The 19,171-nt window shown below is 51.4% G+C and overlaps 1 protein-coding gene across 2 annotated transcripts in view; it reads left to right on the forward strand.

Annotated features, from left to right (window-relative positions):
• Positions 1 to 19,171, forward strand: part of LOC134533654 (pyruvate dehydrogenase phosphatase regulatory subunit, mitochondrial) — a 194,173-nt gene that overhangs the window by 14,806 nt on the left and 160,196 nt on the right. For both annotated transcript variants that reach the window (XM_063371192.1, XM_063371193.1), the window contains exon 2: positions 31 to 243. In XM_063371192.1, coding sequence (XP_063227262.1) covers positions 31 to 243 — 213 coding nt within the window. The remainder of the gene's footprint in view (positions 1 to 30; positions 244 to 19,171) is intronic.

The following is a 19,171-nucleotide window of genomic DNA, read 5'->3' on the forward strand; positions in this document are numbered from 1 at the left end:
ACTGTGGCAGGGTGGTACTTGTGCTCGCAGGTGTGGCGGAGGTACCTCGCAGCTGCTGCCCGGCCTCGTGGGCGTGTTCAAGCCCACTCTGACCCAGGTGAAGCTCGCGCAGGCCAGCGTGGAGTTGTACCAGCGCCTCGACGCGCAGGGCTTCGACACTGGCTGGAAGCAATGCGGCAGCTTGTGCGTCGCGCGCTCCCGCGACAGGATGACTGTCTACCGCAGGATGAAGGCCCAGTCTGTGTGAGTATCTGCCCTAACTTAACTCTACGTATTCACTCTGGTGTCTAAGAGTAAACTCTTAATTATCAGGGACCAGATTATCCGGTTTTCGGGTTATTCCATGTGTAAATTTAGTTTCATGATTAGTTTGTTTTATTCTGAAAATGTAAAAAAAAAAAAAAAAAAAAAAAGATGACTTCGCTATGGCACATTTCCTCACTCACCTCACAGCTGTCACATTTATAGAATGTTAAACCCGAGGGGGATGCCCTAAAATAGCTTCAAGTCCTCAGACTAAATCATGCCACTACTTTTCGCCCGCCCATCAGTCAAACAAGCGCCGCGAGTGACGTGTCTGGCTGGGATTCGGCAGGACTATTGTGCATGGGAGAGAACTAACCATAATTTGTATGCGCACGGTCTGCGCTCTCTCAACTTCAGCAGTGTTGATTTAACTCTCCCTCTTTGGCCATTGTAAATGACTATGTACTAGCAACGCACCTGAAGGCAATCTTCACGGGTGTCCACAACAGATTTTCATGTTGCCAGCAGTACCGTTTTCTGGTAATATTTACTTCCCTTGCTTGTAACTGAAATGTTTCATGACAAACACAGCCGTCACGGCTCCGCAAGATGGGTAAATATTGGTGCATCCATCTTTGAATCTTTGGTTTAGGAAAACTATCCTGTTTTCGGTCCGTGAAAGACATGCTTGGGAGAATTGGTGTGTTGAAGTGCTACTTATATATTCTTCCAGCCTGACAGATGTTTGGAGCATGCTAAATTTATGAAAGGACAAGGAACTTGACATGGCCGCGGCCTAACTGTCCTTATACTAAGCGGGGGTTCATGTCGATACATGTACTGAGATTAGTTTGTGGGCGCCTCCCGGGAGAGACTCTCTTCCAGGGCCGTGACGTCGCCCGTGTGAGGCGTGGTTTTAAGAGTGAGCGTTAGTTAAATTTTTTGCTGCAGATTGGAATGAAATTTTGTCAAAAGTTTTATTTAGCTACTGTTGTCTGTACGTAGTTTTGAAATTTTTCATAACATTTTAATTGAGATATTAAACCTTGTAAGTTTTAATAATTTAAAGCAGTTTTATACAGAATTTTAAAAAGTCTCGTGTCTGACGCGTTAACTATATGTGCATGTAACCTTCTTGTTTACTAAAATAAAATTTTGTTTTAATAGGTGCAATAATTCTATCATAAAATAATTAAATTATAAATCTCTGCATAATGTAGAAGTGCAGTCTTTTATGAAATCGCCTCTTACACGTTACTAACATATTGTAGAGAGATGGGATGAAGCCCTTATAGAGACAAAGCACCATGGGTATTTGTTAAGGCTAAAATATGTCAGAGCTATATCTGGGAAAGCCAAACGATGATCAGCTAATATTACCAATTTTTCACACGTAGCGAGTGCAGACGTCTGTGAAACTATTTCCACCTAAGTTCGTATTCGACGAATCAAAATGGAAGTTAAACTATTATACAGTAGAAAGAATACTGCATCGTTTGATACCTAACATATGTCTGTGCACTGCCTAGAAACTCTAATCGAATGTTTGTTGAAAGTCCAATTTCGCGTTGTTTTTGGAATTTTACACGCAGCCGTTTAAAAATAATACGCACTGAAGAGCGCTGAACAGTGCTGCTAAGGATTGAGCAGCGGGAACTTCCCTGAACCAGGTACTACCTGCTCGTGGTGGGGACTGGCGAGACCGCGCTAAGCCGCTTATCTCTCTTCAAGATCAGGAAAGGGGGCAGTGCATTGTTACCTGCCTTTTTCTGACCACTGAACCATGGAAGTGCAGAGTACATCAGTGCTGTCGTTCAATTTCCTTTTGCCAGCCGAAAGAAACTTGCATCAACAGCTTCTATGTTTAAAGATGTAATTAGTAATCATATTGAATTCTTTAACATTAATTTTTATTAACGTTACCGTATTTTTCAATGTTCACTTACAATTTGGTTTATCTCACACATCTGCCTCCCTATTGTCAGTACGCCTTCATTGCCAGTGACAGTAAACCTTGTTATCATTAAGGCCCGTTATGTAATGACACGGAAACGTAATCAAACGGAAATGCATCTCTGAAACGCAAGACGACCATTTACGGTACTCCGTCAGCTCGTTCTACAGTGTACGGATTTCACGGAAACATAACAAAACTTGCCCTAATAAACGTAAAAAATACTGACGTCATGCAACATCAATGTAAACAAGCTCAAACGTGAAATTTTATACATGCATCGGTTTTTATGTTTAGTTTACATTGAATTGTGCATAATGACTTCTGTTTGATGCATTTAACTAGTCAAACGGCTTATAATTAGAGACGCCTCAATTTCGCGAATAGATTTCGTGACTGATTGTATTGCATATCACTGCATCTCATATTCACGTAACTGATTGGGTGCTTGTTACTCTCGCGCGTCTGTGCACTTAAAAAAATATATGTCAAATATCGTACCACACGTACGCTAATGTATGATTAATCACTTACTGTAATTTTTACATCTCGGAATGCATTTATACACAACACATTCGGATTTGTTTTGATAAAACTTAAACAATTAGCTTGTTTGTATTTCACGGTAAATTTATCAATGTAGGCCTACTGAAATGTCACTTTTGGTTTTAAAGAAATAAATTTTATATATCACACTGCATAAAAACATAAAATTGTGTGAATTAGCACATAACAAATAAGGTAAACAACCTAGATTTCATAAAATCATTGCTACATCCACCGGTTTTAAAGTCACGATGTATGTATATTAACCGACATGCCGAAGGCATTACTTGTTGGAATTTTGCGCTTAATCTAGCTCTAAAACTAAATATTTCCATTCGTTAAAAGTGTGCCGCAAATATACTTCTGTTTGTTTATTGACATTTTTTTTTCACTTGAGCCATTGTCGTTACCCAGCCTTTTTTGGCCGTTCGAAACTGGTATTTCCAAAAGAGAGGTGTACACCAAACTAGACTTTTTTGATATTCCAGACAGAAGAAATGACTTCGTAAATAATAAAGCGGAAACAACTAGCAAATACATAAATATTGTATGGGGAAGGTACCTAAGGGTAGGGTATCGTACTCCGAGTGCAGACTTGTTATTGGGCGCCTGTAGACATCTGCGTGCCCTAAGGGATGAAAGCAATGAAGCCCTGCAATGGCGAAGCGCTTGAATGAGCGGGGTGGTGGAAACGATAGATCCCCGAGAAACCCTGCCAGCCACGAAATCGGAACGATTCCTACATGTGAAATTCCGGGCTTCTGCCCCGCTGGGATCGAACCCAGATCACTTTGGTGGGAGGCCAGGGGTGTGACCACCGCGGATCCTAACATGATATTCAAAAACAAGAATAAAATGGACATGTACATGGTATACGTAGTGATAAAATAGTGCATTGCTATTAGCTGCATTAAAGAACGCATGCACAAGAGTTCGGCATTGCCCATTTCTCCATCTCTCTTACGCTTGCGGATGCGAATATGTGTACACTTACGTGTGAATGTAGAACTAACTTAGAGGGTCTTACGTTTCCCTTTTCGTGATACGTATACGTTTGTGTGTCACGGTCAAACGGGCCTAATCATTACTTGCATAGCCATTTCATAAATAAGTAGGTACATACTTAAAATTAAATGTATAACTCCTCTGCCCAGAAAACTGCTCGTAACTAAATAGGCACTTCGATAACGATGCTAAGACACTTCGTTAATGATGCTAAGACTTTGCTGCAACTATTTTAGTTTACAACGTGTATTTTAGTTAAATTTATTAATATTTCTGAATGCGTAGTGCTGTATTTTCGTAAAATTAATACCACACACGTGATATTATTGTTATTGTTATTATGGCATAGTTGTAATGCATGTGTTAATGAAGTCTCTATTGTTTTATATAATCATCCTAACTACACTATTAATTTCAACGACAGTTTTTCATTTATTTGGAAAAAATTTTTATCTTGGTTTTCATCTGAAATAAGTGCATATGGCCTGAACACTGGCGAAGTACACTACTTTTAAATAACACTACAACAATTTAAATTACAAAAAATTACAATAAAAACTTTTTTATATATCTGGTTATTTACTAAAAATACGTTAATGGAATTTTAAAGAAAATAGACCCTAGTTAACTTTAAAGAAACCACGTCTCTATGAAGATTCGTACCACAAAACACTTTTCTTTATATTAATCTATACACTGCTAACTAAACATACCCCAGAACAAATGAACAGTAAGTACCAAAACGAAAATATTTAAAGAATTAGCATAAAATGTACAAAATAAATTTTTTTTTACAATAACATAAAAATTACAAATACAATAAGCACGGATGTGAGTGTCTTATAGTGCCTGGTTGTAATATGTACTACTATAACAGCCACGATTTTGTGAATTATTTTGGACATACGCCATTTATGTTTTGAACTGTTAGTCATGTAAAAACCTCTGAAAACCAAATAAATAAATAAAATATTAAAAACAGAAAAAATAATTTCCAAAGAAAAACAAGACAGAGTCAGATGTATTCGAACACAGTCTGAACCAACAAGGAAAATAAAAATAAATATGGACAATACAACGAAAACATCACAGACCAAATATTTAACCTCAAAAAAACTAGAGAGCACAAGAATTCCGTGAAACGAACTTAGTCAAAAAAAAAATATATTAAACACAGACGAACCCAGTGGACATACAGTGAGACAGATTGGATGCAAGCAGACAGAAAAACTTGACAACGCAGCAAACACATAAACACAACGATGAAAATAAAAAATTCTGTGAACAACACGACAACGACAGCACTAACGAACACAGAAGTTTTTCAATGACATCAGGCATAAACAGTCTGTTTGTGCCTGATGGCGGGAACAGATGTCAGTTCCCGAAACGTTGCAACTACTGTCATTGAACAACTTGTGTGTTTGTTAGTGCTGTCGTGGTGTTGTCCATGGTATTAGTCTGAATGCTCGGTTCGCCCACGCTTTGTTATAATAGGTCCTATAGCATCTATCATACAATTCCGTATTCCTGTAGCTGTCTCGCCAGATGCGCAAAACTGGCATGAGTTTTCAAGAAATGATATAACCACAGAACGTTTTTGAAAAGCAGCATAATTATAAATCGGCCCCTTTGCATTACAGTTATTATATTGAGGAAAATACATTTTGTGGGAACAGTTTTTTTTTTGCGGCAACCAATAAATAGTTTGTGACTAAACGAATGTAGCACTAATAAACAGTTCAGTGACTGAGTTAATATTATCAATGTTACATATGATCAACAGCGTACGAAGCTGCTAAGTTGGTCAATGTTGTACTATTAGCCCCGCCTCGAAGCTTAGTCTTGTCCCGATTAACCATTTTCTGTTATTATGATTGTGTTTTGATGCAGTGTTTACCATTTCCTTGCCTTGAAATTATACCTGCAACATTGCACTTATTCACTGTCACAATAAAATAATTCACCTCTCTTCAATAAGTTGACAAAATTAGATTTAAATACATATGCAGAACTCACAGTCTACTTGACCAATCACTTGCAGCACTGACTGCAAAGGATGCTTTCATAGTTCTGTCTGGCCGTTCATTAATATGATAACGGTAGTGTGCAAAGTAAAACAGACCGAGATGTCTGACTGAATTTAAGTCTGCACAGTACTGTATTGTAAATTAAAACTTTTCTGAAACAAGCATTTAAAATCATCATGGAGAATTACGTAACGGAAGTTAAAGACAAAAGTTCTTAAAATGCTTGCTTACCAATGTTATTTCTGTTCAAAAAATCTAGCGTTCCACTAGTCCTTATGTTTTTTAATCTTTGTGACATGATAAAGTTGTATTATTACAATGCTGTTTACGTAATGTATTGAAGTGACTCAACTTAAAGATTAAAGCAGTGTTAATGTTGTTTATCTTGCTACTCTTTCTCCAGAAATTGTAATCTCCATCATCAGGGTAACAGCCATGGTACAAAGAGTGGGTAGGTATACCGTGTAGGTCAGTGATGAGGGCATATAGTTGAATACGTAGCAATGTAGAGCCACTGCCCTGCCAGGAACATGGCAGATTAGATTTTGTCCGTTATCACTCCTCGTTAATATGCCGCACTGTGCATTCTATAATGGACGTAAAGTTTTTATCATTTCTGAAAGACGTTGGGTTTGCGAAGACAATATACAAATGTGTGTAAGAGAAGAGAGACTGTTAACGTGATCACAGGTTATCACATATTGTGATCGTTGGAACGTTATCAACATCACTCATAAAAATTAGAGTTGGACTTATTGTTTAATTAATTTGCGTAAGCGTTAGTATTTCTTTGGTTTATTTATGTTAGTTCTACCTTTCCATTACAATATCAACGGAATGTTCGTAATTATATATATACACACACACACACACGCAAACTCATGCCGTTACAAGCTTTTGGCTTCAAATGGTATATAGTCTATCCCATGAACGAGTGTAGGACTACTTCTTTACATCTCGTAAAAGTAATTTTAAAAACTAAACGTAGTACCTATTTTATATTCGCAAATCTATGATATAACTTGCCACAGGGACGATTAAAGGTGAAACGATGTAAACAGCAAAAGTACACAGCGTAGTTCACACAGGCATCTTTCTTGTATAATACCTGCTTATTCACTTGGGCTTGTAGGGAGCTTTTGTTGTGCAAGTGATCACAGAGCATATTAGTGTCTAACATACAAGGACTTGTTTACTAGCTAGTGCAGGACAGTGACAGTTATATTTTTTCTTATATTTCTTATACAAGTCGAATGTAAACAAACAGTTTACGAATACCGCAAATGTTGTTATACAAAATAACTTTAGGAGAACAAAGTAATTTAAAAATAATAATGTCTAAGTGGATGAATAAATAAAAATTTTATGAGTAGGGTACACAAGTCTCATACCCCGAGGGCAGACTTGTAACTGGGCGCCCGTTGTCATCTGCATGCCCTGAAGGATGCAGAAGCGACGGAATGAGAAGGGCGGGGGAAACGGGAGATCCCCGGCAACATCCAAATGCAAAAAATCTCGCATCGCCTTTCGAAGAAATATTGCCTGTTTTGCATCATGTCGCTAAAATAATGACGTAGTCCTCTTAACAACTATATTTCCATTTTTGCCTTCACTATTTTCCCTTATGCCTAAACAATTAATATTGAGCGAATAAACTCCAACTGGTTCAAACACAACTTCCAAATATGCATTCGAAATATTTAAGGGTACACATTTTCGTACAAGAAAGTTCGAAGTGTGTACTGACCACTATTTGGTTGGATGCTAGGTTCAACATAGGCTCATTCATGCAATTTAACTACCACATCATTAATTCTACGTTTTGTTACAAATTATTTGTATTATTTGTGTTAGTACAATATCATAATTTTACCACATATATTTACAATTGGGAGGTTTTTGCTAGCAGACTGACTATTGAAATAATGATGTTTTGTTTTCGATTTGCTCTGCAACTAAAACACTAGAAAAAATCAAATGGAATTGACAACAAAAATGCATTTATTTACACACCAAATTTTGGTATGTTACTTTACTACTTTAATTAAGGATGATAAGGTGAGGTCACAACAAGACCTTTGCATTTTTTTTATCTTTCTTTATCATGTGCTTATTATAACACAGAAATTGAATTACAGTTTATGAAATTTTATGCTCAGAAAATTTGTTTAACGTATTTCGTTTACAACAAGACTACAGAAAATGTCAAACTATGTCAATATATCACAATTGATAACTGGCATGATGGTGTACACTGAAAAATTATGATTTTAAATGAAAACAATGTCTAAACCTAACATGGTAATTTTTCATTTAAAACAATACAATGAGAACACTAAAATATTGTCAGCATACTTGTTATGTTACTTAACAAATACATCATATTTAATTTATGTAATTTTGTGTTTAATCCATGCAAAACTAATGATAACAATACATTTGGTTCTACAATATGTGATCCAACGAGTTACATCTTTGCTTAACATGTTTCTTCACCAATTTCAGGCCAACCACACATAAGGAAAATTCAGTTTGGTGTTTATAAACAGATTCAGTTAAAATGTTTTCCTTGCGTATTTACTTTTACAATACAAACTTACAACTATGTACTGAAAATACTTTCCTCCCCTTCTTTTTTCAAATGCACATTTGTTGATGTTTTAAGATTTCATGGAAAACGAAACAAACGTAAAATTTTAATAATATATTTTGAGTAATAATATTATTTATAATAGGATTTAAACAATGCTCCCCCAAAACTGTTTACACATAATTTACAGAGCAAGACGAATAAACAATTTTACCTTTAGAATGAATTTTTATATTTTATGTAGTACGCATTACTTGTAATCCTAATTCTATAAGCAACTTTTCACAAAATTTCTTTCACGGCATATTTATTACTACTGACACAATTTACATTGATAGTTATTAGGTAAATTTCAAGTAAATACTACCTTTTGTAGCCGAATCCACGGTGCGAATTATGGGAAATTTTTATATAGTTTTTCATTTCATGGTCCATAGACCTCAAATACAATTTGTGGACACGATAAAAAGCCGAAATTGTTTACCAATCACTTCTAAACTGATAAATAAATTCTGAAAGTGGAAAATCTCGATCAAGTTCGTTAATAGGCAATATCTGACCAAAGTGGTAGTATTGGGTCTAAAACATTTTTTGATTAGACAAACTGTTTTTAAAGGGGTTATATAAATAGGGGTTAGTTATAAAAAACCATTAGTCCCTTAGAAGAAACACTATCAAATCAGTTCAAATTTTTTGTAAAACTTATAATTTTTATCTAAAACTTTTGTCTAAAATTATTTTTTACGAGACGATCCAATATTGCAAGGGGTTAAAAAAACAAGAGTTGGAGAAGGAAAAATAAATCATAGCAAGGGCACAACTTCGGATCCGTACGATTTTTGTATTAATTTAATAATTATAATCTCAAACTTATGTGTAGAAAAATTTTTGATTACAAAAACAATTGCTGCAAGGGACTGAAAAAAGAGTGGTATAATTAAAAAAAAATTACAGTTCCCTTCTTAGGCGTAGCATTAAAATTCGTTCAAACTGTGCTTAAATCTTATAATATTCATCCAAAACATTTTGTCTAAGAACATTTTTGATAATACAAACCATTGCTGCAAGTGATTTTGAAAACTTTGGTATGGAATATGAGAATAATTAAATCTCATTATCATGTACTCTATGGAATTAATTTTTGTTTTTGTTTAAATTTTTAGTGTTGCAAATATTTTCCTAAGTAAATTTTTTGTTACAAACCATTACTGTGTGGGGTGGGAATAAACACGATAGAAATCTAAAAATGTTATTACTTCTTTAACAAATGTTTTTATGAAACTTTAGAAACTTTTCCTAAAACGTTTAGCTGAAATAATTGTTGATAAAAAGAACAATAAAAACCGAAGTTGGAAGTATAAAAAAACAATACCTAACCTTAATAAGTATCAATTTAATTGAATTTTATTTTTATTACATTTTTTTAATATTACCTTAAACCTTTGTCCAAAGGATATTTTTGTACGACCACGTATTAGTGGCAAGGATGAAAAGTAGTGTTTGAAGGTTGAAAACAATTACATACCTACTTAGTAGGTACAATATTAAATTTGTTTAGACAATAAATGCTGAATGCAATTGAGTTGAGAAAAAACATTAAAAATAGTTTCGCTGTCTGGAATGCAAGAAAATGTTTAGTCGGACATTTTTTAATATTGGGTAAAATATCTATAATAGGATGTTATGTACATTAAGTTTTTAAAATGTTCCAGGAGTTTGTAAAAATCTTCAAATCACTTCCACTTTGAAATCTACGTACACCTGTAGGCTTTGCTGAAATGGATTTTTTATATCTATTTACAGATGCACACGAGATAGTTACATAAATGAATCATCCAGTGTCAACAAGTTACCAATTCCAAATTAATATGTTTCAAAAGGTAATATCAATACAAACTTTAAATATATTACCTTCGAAATATATCTTTTGAATTTTTTTTAAATAGATGTTTCCTAATGCAAAATGATAAACACAATAAAAACAAATTTAATTGGAAAAATAGTAAATTCACTTTGAAAAAGTTAATGCATAAAGTGGCTTGCTTACATTCTGCACTTAACGATTCAAATGTTGTTAGGTGTTCTAAATTACCTGGAAGGCATATATTAATATTATAGAAATTGAAACCAAATTACAAAATTTGCATCTTCGTTTTGCAGATGACGTGCCATATAACATGTATATTTTCTTTGAAATTCTATCCAAATCGGCTGCAACAAAAGACCTAACTATAAAATGTGTTCAACAATATTTTTGTTTTAAATTACAGCATTTTGGAACAGAAGTTGAAACTTATACAATTTTTATTTCTATAAATTTAGCAATATTATGCATGCAGAAAAAAATTCTCTTTTCTTTGTTTAAAATACTTCTCAATGAAAAATCAGATACATCAAGTTACGGTTAGGTTTTTTAAGGCCTCCTAGGTTTATTATATATATTTAAATGAAATTATTTACATTAAGAAGATTAACGGATATTATTGTTGGCAAAACAGTTCACAATTATACTGACAAATTTGGACGTCGTTTGACTAAATGGTTTTTGATTTATGGCGAGTTGAGTTTGACAGATTTTTTGATGCGTGTGAGCATGTACTGCACGCGCTAGCAACTGACGATCAAAAATAGCGGACGTGCATACACACTCCTTGCGCCTTACACATCCCAGCTACGTCACAGCACGAGATCGCTCCCCCCTCCCCACCTTCCTGTTTTGCTCTTCATAACTGCCCAACCCAACCCCAACCGCTCTAGCCAGACACAGTGGCGACATCTACAGCAGCTACCCATCTACGACAGTGCGCTCTATGAGGATATACTGGAACTTTTTGCTAGGCTATTCCGTGACCTCCGTGGTTCCTCCTCGATTTTGTCATTTCCTCCTTCCGTCTCCGGCCTGTCGCTCACTCTTAACCCCCCTAAAGCCAATCCTAGTACTCGCCACTGGTCCGCTCTCAGCGTCGGGTACACTCTTCACCTACGCAGTGGGCTCTTACGGCGTCCCACACGCCGTCACACTCAGGGGGTGAGGGGAAAGGTGGCGGAGGCTGACCAGGCTTCTGGGGCACACGTCCGGTTAACATGAAACTGTTGGGGTAGGAAAATAAATTCTAGGGAGGGGAGGTGGAGGAGTGGAGTGGTGGAGCAGTGGATTGATGGAGGTGTGGAAAGGAGGAGTGGAGGAGGAGTGGGTGGTGGAGCAGTGGTGTGGTGGAGTGGAATGGTGGAGTGGAGGAGTGAGTGGTTGAGGAGTGGAATGTAGGTGTGGAGTGGAGGAGGGGTGGAGGAGTGGATTGGTGGAGGGGTAGTGGAGTGGTGGAGTGGAGTGGTGGATAGGGTGGCATGGTGGAGGAGTGAAGTGGTGGAGAATATGTTAAATGGTGGAGGAGGAGTGGTGGAGTGGAATGATGGAAAAGGTGTGGAATGGAGGAGGAGTGCAGTGAAGGATGAGAAGCAGAGTGGGTGGCGGAGGAGTGGAGTGAAGGATGAGAAGCGGAGAGGGTGGTGGAGTGGAGTGGAGAAGATGAATGGAGGTGTGGAGTGGGTGGGGGAGGTGTGGAGTGGGTGGAGGAGGTGTGGAGTGGGTGGAGGAGGTGTGGAGTGGGTGGTGGAGTGGAATGGAGGAGTGGTGGAGAAGTGAGTGGTGGAGGGGTGGAGGTAGATTGGAGGAGGAGTAGAGTGGTGAAGGAGTGGGGTGGAGGAGGAGTGGAGTGGTGGAGGATATGTTAAGTGGTGAAGGAGGAGTGGTGGAATGAAGTGGTGGAGGAGGTGTAGAGTGGAGGAGTGGAGTGGGTGGTGGAGTGGAGAAGTTCAGTGGTTGTGTGGATTGCTGAATGAGGTGTGGAGCAGGTAGTGGAGTAAAGTGGAGGAGGTGATGGAATGGAGGAGTGAGTGGTGGAGGAGGGGTTGAGGTAGAGTGTAGGAGTGGTGAAGGAGTGGGGTGGAGGAGTGGGGTGGAGGAGTGGAGTGGAGGTTTGGAGTGGTGGAGGAGTGGAGTGGATAAGTGGAGGCATATTTGTGTGGTGGAGGAGTGGGGTGGAGGAAGAGTGGAGTGGATGGGCTGAGCTGGGCTGGGCTGGGCTCGGCCGGCTGGCTGGCTGGGCTCGACCGACTGGTTGGGCTGGGCTTGGACGGCTGGCTGGGCTCGGCCGGCTGGCTGAGCTCGGCCGTCTGGCTGGGCTCGGCCGTCTGGCTGGGCTCGGCCGTCTGGCTGGGCTCGGCCGTCTGGCTGGGCTCGGCCGGCTGGCTGGGCTCGGCTGTCTGGCTGGGCTCGGCCGGCTGGCTGGGCTCGGCCGGCTGGCTGGGGTGGGCTCGGCCGGCTGGCTGTGCTCGGCTGGTTGGGCTGGGCTCGGACGACTGGCTGGGCTCGGCCGGCTGGCTGGGCTCAGCCGTCTGGCTTGGCTCGGCCGTCTGGCTGGGCTCGGCCGGCTGGCTGGGCTCGGCCGGCTGGCTGGGCTCGGCCGGCTGGTTGGGCTGGGTTCGGCCGGCTGGTTGGGCTGAGCTCGGACGGCTGGCTGGGCTGAGCTCGGACGGCTGGCTGGGCTAGGCCGGCTGGCTGGGCTCGGCCGTCTGGCTGGGCTCGGCCGTCTGGCTGGGCTCGGCCGGCTGGCTGGGCTCGGCCGGCTGGCTGGGCTCGGCTGGCTGTTGGACAGGGCTCGGCCTGCTGGTTGGGCTCGGCCGGCTGGCTGGGCTCGGCCGGCTGGCTGGGCTCGGCCGGCTGGTTGGGCTGGGCTCAGCCCGCTGGTTGGGCTGAGCTCGGACGGCTGGCTGGGCTAGGCCGGCTGGCTGAGCTCGGCCGGCTGGCTGGGCTCGGACGGCTGGCTGGGTTGGGCTCGGCCGGCTGGCTGGGCTGGGCTCGGCCGGCTGGCTGGGCTCGGCCGTCTGGCTGGGCTCGGCCAGCTGTGCACGGCCCCATGGCTGGGCTCGGCCGCCTGGCTGGGCTCGGCCGGCTGGCTGGGCTCGGCCGGCTGGCTGGGCTCGGCTGGCTGTTGGACAGGGCTCGGCCGGCTGGCTGGGCTCGGCCTGCTGGTTGGGCTGGGCTCGGCTGGCTGGGCTCGGCCGGCTGGCTGGGCTCGGCCGGCTGGCTGGGCTCGGCTGGTTGGGCTGGGCTCGGACGGCCGGCTGGGCACGGCCGGCTGGCTGGGCTGTGCTCGGCCGGCTGGCTGGGCTCGGCTGTCTGGCTGGGCTCGGCCGGCTGAATGTGCTGGGCTCGGCTGGTTGGGCTGGGCCCTGACGGCTGGCTGGGCTCGGCCGGCTGGCTGGGCTCGGCCGGCTGGCTGGGCTCGGCCGGCTGGCTGGGCTCGGCCGGCTGGCTGGGCTCGGCCGGCTGGCTGGGCTCGGCCGGCTGGCTGGGCTGGGCTCGGTCGGCCGGCTGGGCTCGGCCGGCTGGCTGGGCTGGGCTCGGACGGCTGGCTGGGCTCGGACGGCTGGCTGGGCTCGGACGGCTTGCTGGGCTAGGTCGGCTGGCTGGACTCGGCCGTCTGGCTGGGCTCGGCCGGCAAGCTGGGCTCGGCCGGCTGGCTGGGCTCGGCCGGCTGTTGGACTGGGCTCGGACGACTGGCTGGGCTCGGCCGGCTGGCTGGGCTCGGACGGCTGGCTGGGCTCGGCCGGCGTGCTGGGCTGGGCTCGGCCGGCGTGCTGGGCTGGGATCGGCAGGCTGGCTGGGCTCGGCCGGCTGGCTGGGCTCGGACGGCTGTCTGGGCTCGACCGGATGGCTGGGCTCGGACGGCCGGCTGGGCTCGGCCGTCTGGCTTGGCTCGGCCGGCTGGCTGGGCTCGGCCGGCTGGTTGGGCTGGGCTCGGCCGGCTGGTTGGGCTGAGCTCGGACGGCTGGCTGGGCTCGGCCGTCTGGCTGGGCTCGGCCCGGCTGGCTGGGCTCGGCAGGCTGGCTGTGCTCGGCCTGCTGGTTGGGCTCGGCCGGCTGGCTGGGCTCGGCAGGCTGGCTGGGCTCGGCCGGCTGGCTATGCTCGGCCGGCTGGTTGGGCTGGGCTCGGCCGGCTGGTTGGGCTGGGCTCGGCCGGCTGGTTGGGCTAGGCCGGCTGGCTGGGCTCGGCCGGCTGGCTGGGCTCGGACGGCTGGCTGGGCTCGGACGGCTGGCTGGGCTCGGACTGCTGGCTGGGTTGGGCTCGGCCGGCTGGCTGGGTTGGGCTCGGCCGGCTGGCTGGGCTGGGCTCGGCCGGCTGGCTGGGCTCGGCCGTCTGGCTGGGCTCGGCCGGCTGGCTGGGCTCGGCCGGCTGGCTGGGCTCGGCTGTCTGGCTGGGCTCGGCCAGCTGGCTGGGCTCGGCCGGCTGGCTGGGATCGGCTGGCTGTTGGACAGGGCTCGGCCGGCTGGCTGGGCTCGGCCTGCTGGTTGGGCTGGGCTCGGCTGGCTGGGCTCGGCCGGCTGGCTGGGCTGGGTTCGGCCGGCTGGCTGGGTTGTGCTGGGCTGGGCCGGCAGGGCTCGGCCGTCTGGCTGGGCTCGGCCGGCTGGCTGGGCTCGTCTGGTTGGGCTGGGCTCGGACGGCCAGCTGGGCACGGCCGGCTGGCTGGGCTGTGCTCGGCCGGCTAGCTGGGCTCGGCCGTCTGGCTGGGCTCGGCCGGCTGACTGTGCTGGGCTCGGCTGGTTGGGCTGGGCCCTGACGGCTGGCTGGGCTCGGCCGGCTGGCTGGGCTCGGCAGTCTGGCTGGGCTCTGCCGTCTGGCTGGGCTCGGCCGTCTGGCCGGGTTCAGCCGGCGGGCTGGGCTCGGCCGTCTGGCCGGGTTCAGCCGGCGGGCTGGGCTCGGCCGGCGGCTGGGCAAGGCCGGCTGGCTGGGCTCGGCCGTCTGGCTGGGCTCGGCAGGCTGGCTGGGCTGGGCTCGGCCGGCTGGCTGGGCTCGGCCTGCTGGCTGGGCTCGGCCGGCTGGCTGGGCTGGGCTCGGCCGGCTGGCTGGGCTCGGCCTGCTGGCTGGGCTCGGCCGGCTGGCTGGGCTGGGCTCGGCCGGCTGGCTGGGCTGGGCTCGGCCGGCTGGGCTGGGCTGGGCTGGGCTCGGCCGGCTGGGTTGGGCTGGGCTCTTCCGGCTGGCTGGGCTCGGCCGGCTGGCTGGGCTCGGCCGGCTGGCTGGGCTCGGCCGGCTGGCTGGGCTCGGCCGGCTGGGTTCGGCCGGCTGGCTGGGCTCGGCCGGCTGGCTGGGCTCGGCCGTCTGGCTGGGCTCGGCCGGCTGGCTGGGCTCGGACGGCTGGCTGGGCTCGGCCGGCTGGGCTGGGCTCGGACGGCTGGTTGGGCTGGGCTCGGACGGCTGGTTGGGCTGGGCTCGGACGGCTGGTTGGGCTGGGCTCGGACGGCTGGTTGGGCTGGGCTCGGCCGGCTGGCTGGGACGGCCGGCTGGCTGGGCTCGGCCGGCTGGCTGGGCTCGGCCGGCTGGGTTAGGCCGGCTGGTAGGGCTGGGCTCGGCCGGCTGGATGGGCTCGGCCAGCTGGCTGGGCTCGGCGGGCTGTTAGGGCTGGGCTCGGACGGCTGGCTGGGCTCGGACGGCTGGCTGGGCTCGGACGGCTCCTGGGATCGGACGGCTGGCTGGGCTAGGCCGGCTGGCTGGACTCGGCCGTCTGGCTGGGCTCGGCCGGCAAGCTGGGCTCGGCCGGCTGGCTGGGCTCGGCCGGCTGGCTGGGCTCGGCCGGCTGTTGGACTGGGCTCGGACGACTGGCTGGGCTCGGCCGGCTGGCTGGGCTCGGCCTGCTGGCTGGGCTCGGACGGCTGGCTGGGCTCGGCAGGCTGGCTGGGCTCGGCCGGTTGGCTGAGCTCGGCCGGTTGGCTGGGCTCGGCCGGTTGGCTGGGCTCGGCCGGCTGGCTGGGCTCGACCGTCTGGCTGGGCTCGGCCGGCTGGGCTCGGCTCGGACGGCTGGCTGGGCTCGGACGGCTGGCTGGGTTCGGCCGGCTGGCTGGGCTCGGCCGTCTGGCTTGGCTCGGCCGGCTGTTGGACTGGGCTCGGACGACTGGCTGGGCTCGGCCGGCTGGCTGGGCTCGGCCGGCTGGCTGGGCTCGGCCTGCTGGCTGGGCTCGGACGGCTGGCTGGGCTCGGCCGGCGTGCTGGGCTGGGATCGGCAGGCTGGCTGGGCTCGGCCGGTTGGCTGGGCTCGGCCGGCTGGCTGGGCTCGGCCGGCAGGCTGGGCTCGGCCTGCTGTTGGACTGGGCTCGGACGACTGGCTGGGCTCGGCCTGCTGGCTGGGCTCGGACGGCTGGCTGGGCTCGGCTGGCGTGCTGGGCTGGGATCGGCAGGCTGGCTGGGCTCCGGTGGTTGGCTGGGCTCGGCCGGTTGGCTGGGCACGGCCGGCTGGCTGGGCTCGGCCGGCTGGCTGGGCTGGGCTCGGCCGGCTGGAAGGGCTCGGCCGGCTGGCTGGGCTCGGCCGGCTGGCTGGGCTCGGCCGTCTGGCTGGGCTGGGCCGGCTGGCGGGGCTCGGGGCTGGCTGGGTTCGGTTAGCTGGACATAGCTGGCTGGGCTCGGCCGGCGTGCTGGGCTGGGCTCGGACGGCTGGTTGGGCTGGGCTCGGACGGCTGGTTGGGCTGGGCTCGGCCGGCTGGCTGGGACGGCCGGCTGGCTGGGCTCGGCCGGCTGGCTGGGCTCGGCCGGCTGGGTTAGGCCGGCTGGTAGGGCTGGGCTCGGCCGGCTGGATGGGCTCGGCCAGCTGGCTGGGCTCGGCGGGCTGTTAGGGCTGGGCTCGGACGGCTGGCTGGGCTCGGACGGCTGGCTGGGCTCGGACGGCTCCTGGGATCGGACGGCTGGCTGGGCTAGGCCGGCTGGCTGGACTCGGCCGTCTGGCTGGGCTCGGCCGGCAAGCTGGGCTCGGCCGGCTGGCTGGGCTCGGCCGGCTGGCTGGGCTCGGCCGGCTGTTGGACTGGGCTAGGACGACTGGCTGGGCTCGGCCGGCTGGCTGGGCTCGGCCTGCTGGCTGGGCTCGGACGGCTGGCTGGGCTCGGCAGGCTGGCTGGGCTCGGCCGGTTGGCTGAGCTCGGCCGGTTGGCTGGGCTCGGCCGGTTGGCTGGGCTCGGCCGGCTGGCTGGGCTCGACCGTCTGGCTGGGCTCGGCCGGCTGGGCTCGGCTCGGACGGCTGGCTGGGCTCGGACGGCTGGCTGGGTTCGGCCGGCTGGCTGGGCTCGGCCGTCTGGCTTGGCTCGGCCGGCTGTTGGACTGGGCTCGGACGACTGGCTGGGCTCGGCCGGCTGGCTGGGCTCGGCCGGCTGGCTGGGCTCGGCCTGCTGGCTGGGCTCGGACGGCTGGCTGGGCTCGGCCGGCGTGCTGGGCTGGGATCGGCAGGCTGGCTGGGCTCGGCCGGTTGGCTGGGCTCGGCCGGCTGGCTGGGCTCGGCCGGCAGGCTGGGCTCGGCCTGCTGTTGGACTGGGCTCGGACGACTGGCTGGGCTCGGCCTGCTGGCTGGGCTCGGACGGCTGGCTGGGCTCGGCCGGCGTGCTGGGCTGGGATCGGCAGGCTGGCTGGGCTCCGGTGGTTGGCTGGGCTCGGCCGGTTGGCTGGGCACAGCCGGTTGGCTGGGCACAGCCGGCTGGCTGGGCTCGACTGTCTGGCTGGGCTCGGCCGGCTGGGCTCGGCTCGGACGGCTGGCTGGGCTCGGCCGTCTGGCTTGGCTCGGCCGGCTGGCTGGGCTCTGCCGGCTGGCTGGGCTCTACCGGCTGGCTGGGCTCGGCTGGTTGGGCTCGGCCGGCTGGCTGGGCTCGGCCGGCAGGCTGGGCTCGGCCGGCTAGCTGGGCTCGGCCGGCTGGGCTCGGCTGGCTTGGCTCGGCCGGCTGGCTGCGAGCGGCCGGCTGGCTGAGCTCGGCTTGCTGGCTTGGCTCGGCCGACTGGCTGGGCTCGGCCGGCTGGCTGGGCTCTGCCGGCTGGCTGGGCTCGGCCGTCAGGCTGGGCTCGGCCGGCTGGCTGGGCTGGGCTCGGCCGGCTGGAAGGGCTCGGCCGGCTGGCTGGGCTCGGCCGGCTGGCTGGGCTCGGCCGTCTGGCTGGGCTGGGCCGGCTGGCGGGGCTCGGGGCTGGCTGGGTTTGGTTAGCTGGACATAGCTGGCTGGGCTCGGCCGGCGTGCTGGGCTGGGATCGGCAGGCTGGCTGGGCTCGGCAGGCTGGCTGGGCTCGGCAGGCTGGCTGGGCTCGGCCGTCTGGCTGGGCTTGGCTGGGTGGGCGTGGCTGGTTGGCTCGGCGTGGCTGAGCTCGGACGGCTGGGCTGGGCTCGGCCGGCGTGCTGGCCTGGGCTCAGCAGGCTGGCTGGGCTCGGCCGGCGTGCTAAGCTCGGCCGGCGTGCTGGGCTGGTCTCGGCAGGCTGGGCTGGGCTCGGCCGTCTGGCTGGGCTCGGACGGCTGGCTGGGCTGGTCTCGGCTGGCTGGGCTGGCCTGGCCTGGTCTCGGCTGGCTGGGCTGGGCTCGGCCGGCTGGCTGGGCTCGGCCGGCTGGCTGGGCTCGGCCGGCTGGCTGGGCTCGGGGCTGGCTGGGTTCGGTTAGCTGGACATAGCTGGCTGGGCTCGGCCGGCGTGCTGGCCTGGGCTCGGCAGGCTGGCTGGGCTCGGCCGTCTGGCTGGGCTCGGCCGGCGTGCTGGGCTCGGCCTGCGTGCTGGGCTGGGCTTGGCAGGCTGGGCTGGGCTGGTCTCGGCTGGCTGGGCTGGTCTCGGCTGGCTGGGCTGGGCTCGGCAGGCTGGCTAGGCCCGCGTGCTGGTCTGTGCTCGGCCGGCGTGCTGGGCTGGGCTTGGCCGGCGTGCTGGGCTGGGCTCGGCCGGCGTGCTGGGCTGGGCTCGGCAGGCTGGCTGGGCTTGCCGTCTGGCTGGGCTGGGCTCGGACGGCTGGCTGGGCTGG

This window comes from Bacillus rossius, chromosome 7 (assembly GCF_032445375.1).
Source record: "Bacillus rossius redtenbacheri isolate Brsri chromosome 7, Brsri_v3, whole genome shotgun sequence".
Lineage (NCBI taxonomy): Eukaryota > Metazoa > Arthropoda > Insecta > Phasmatodea > Bacillidae > Bacillus > Bacillus rossius.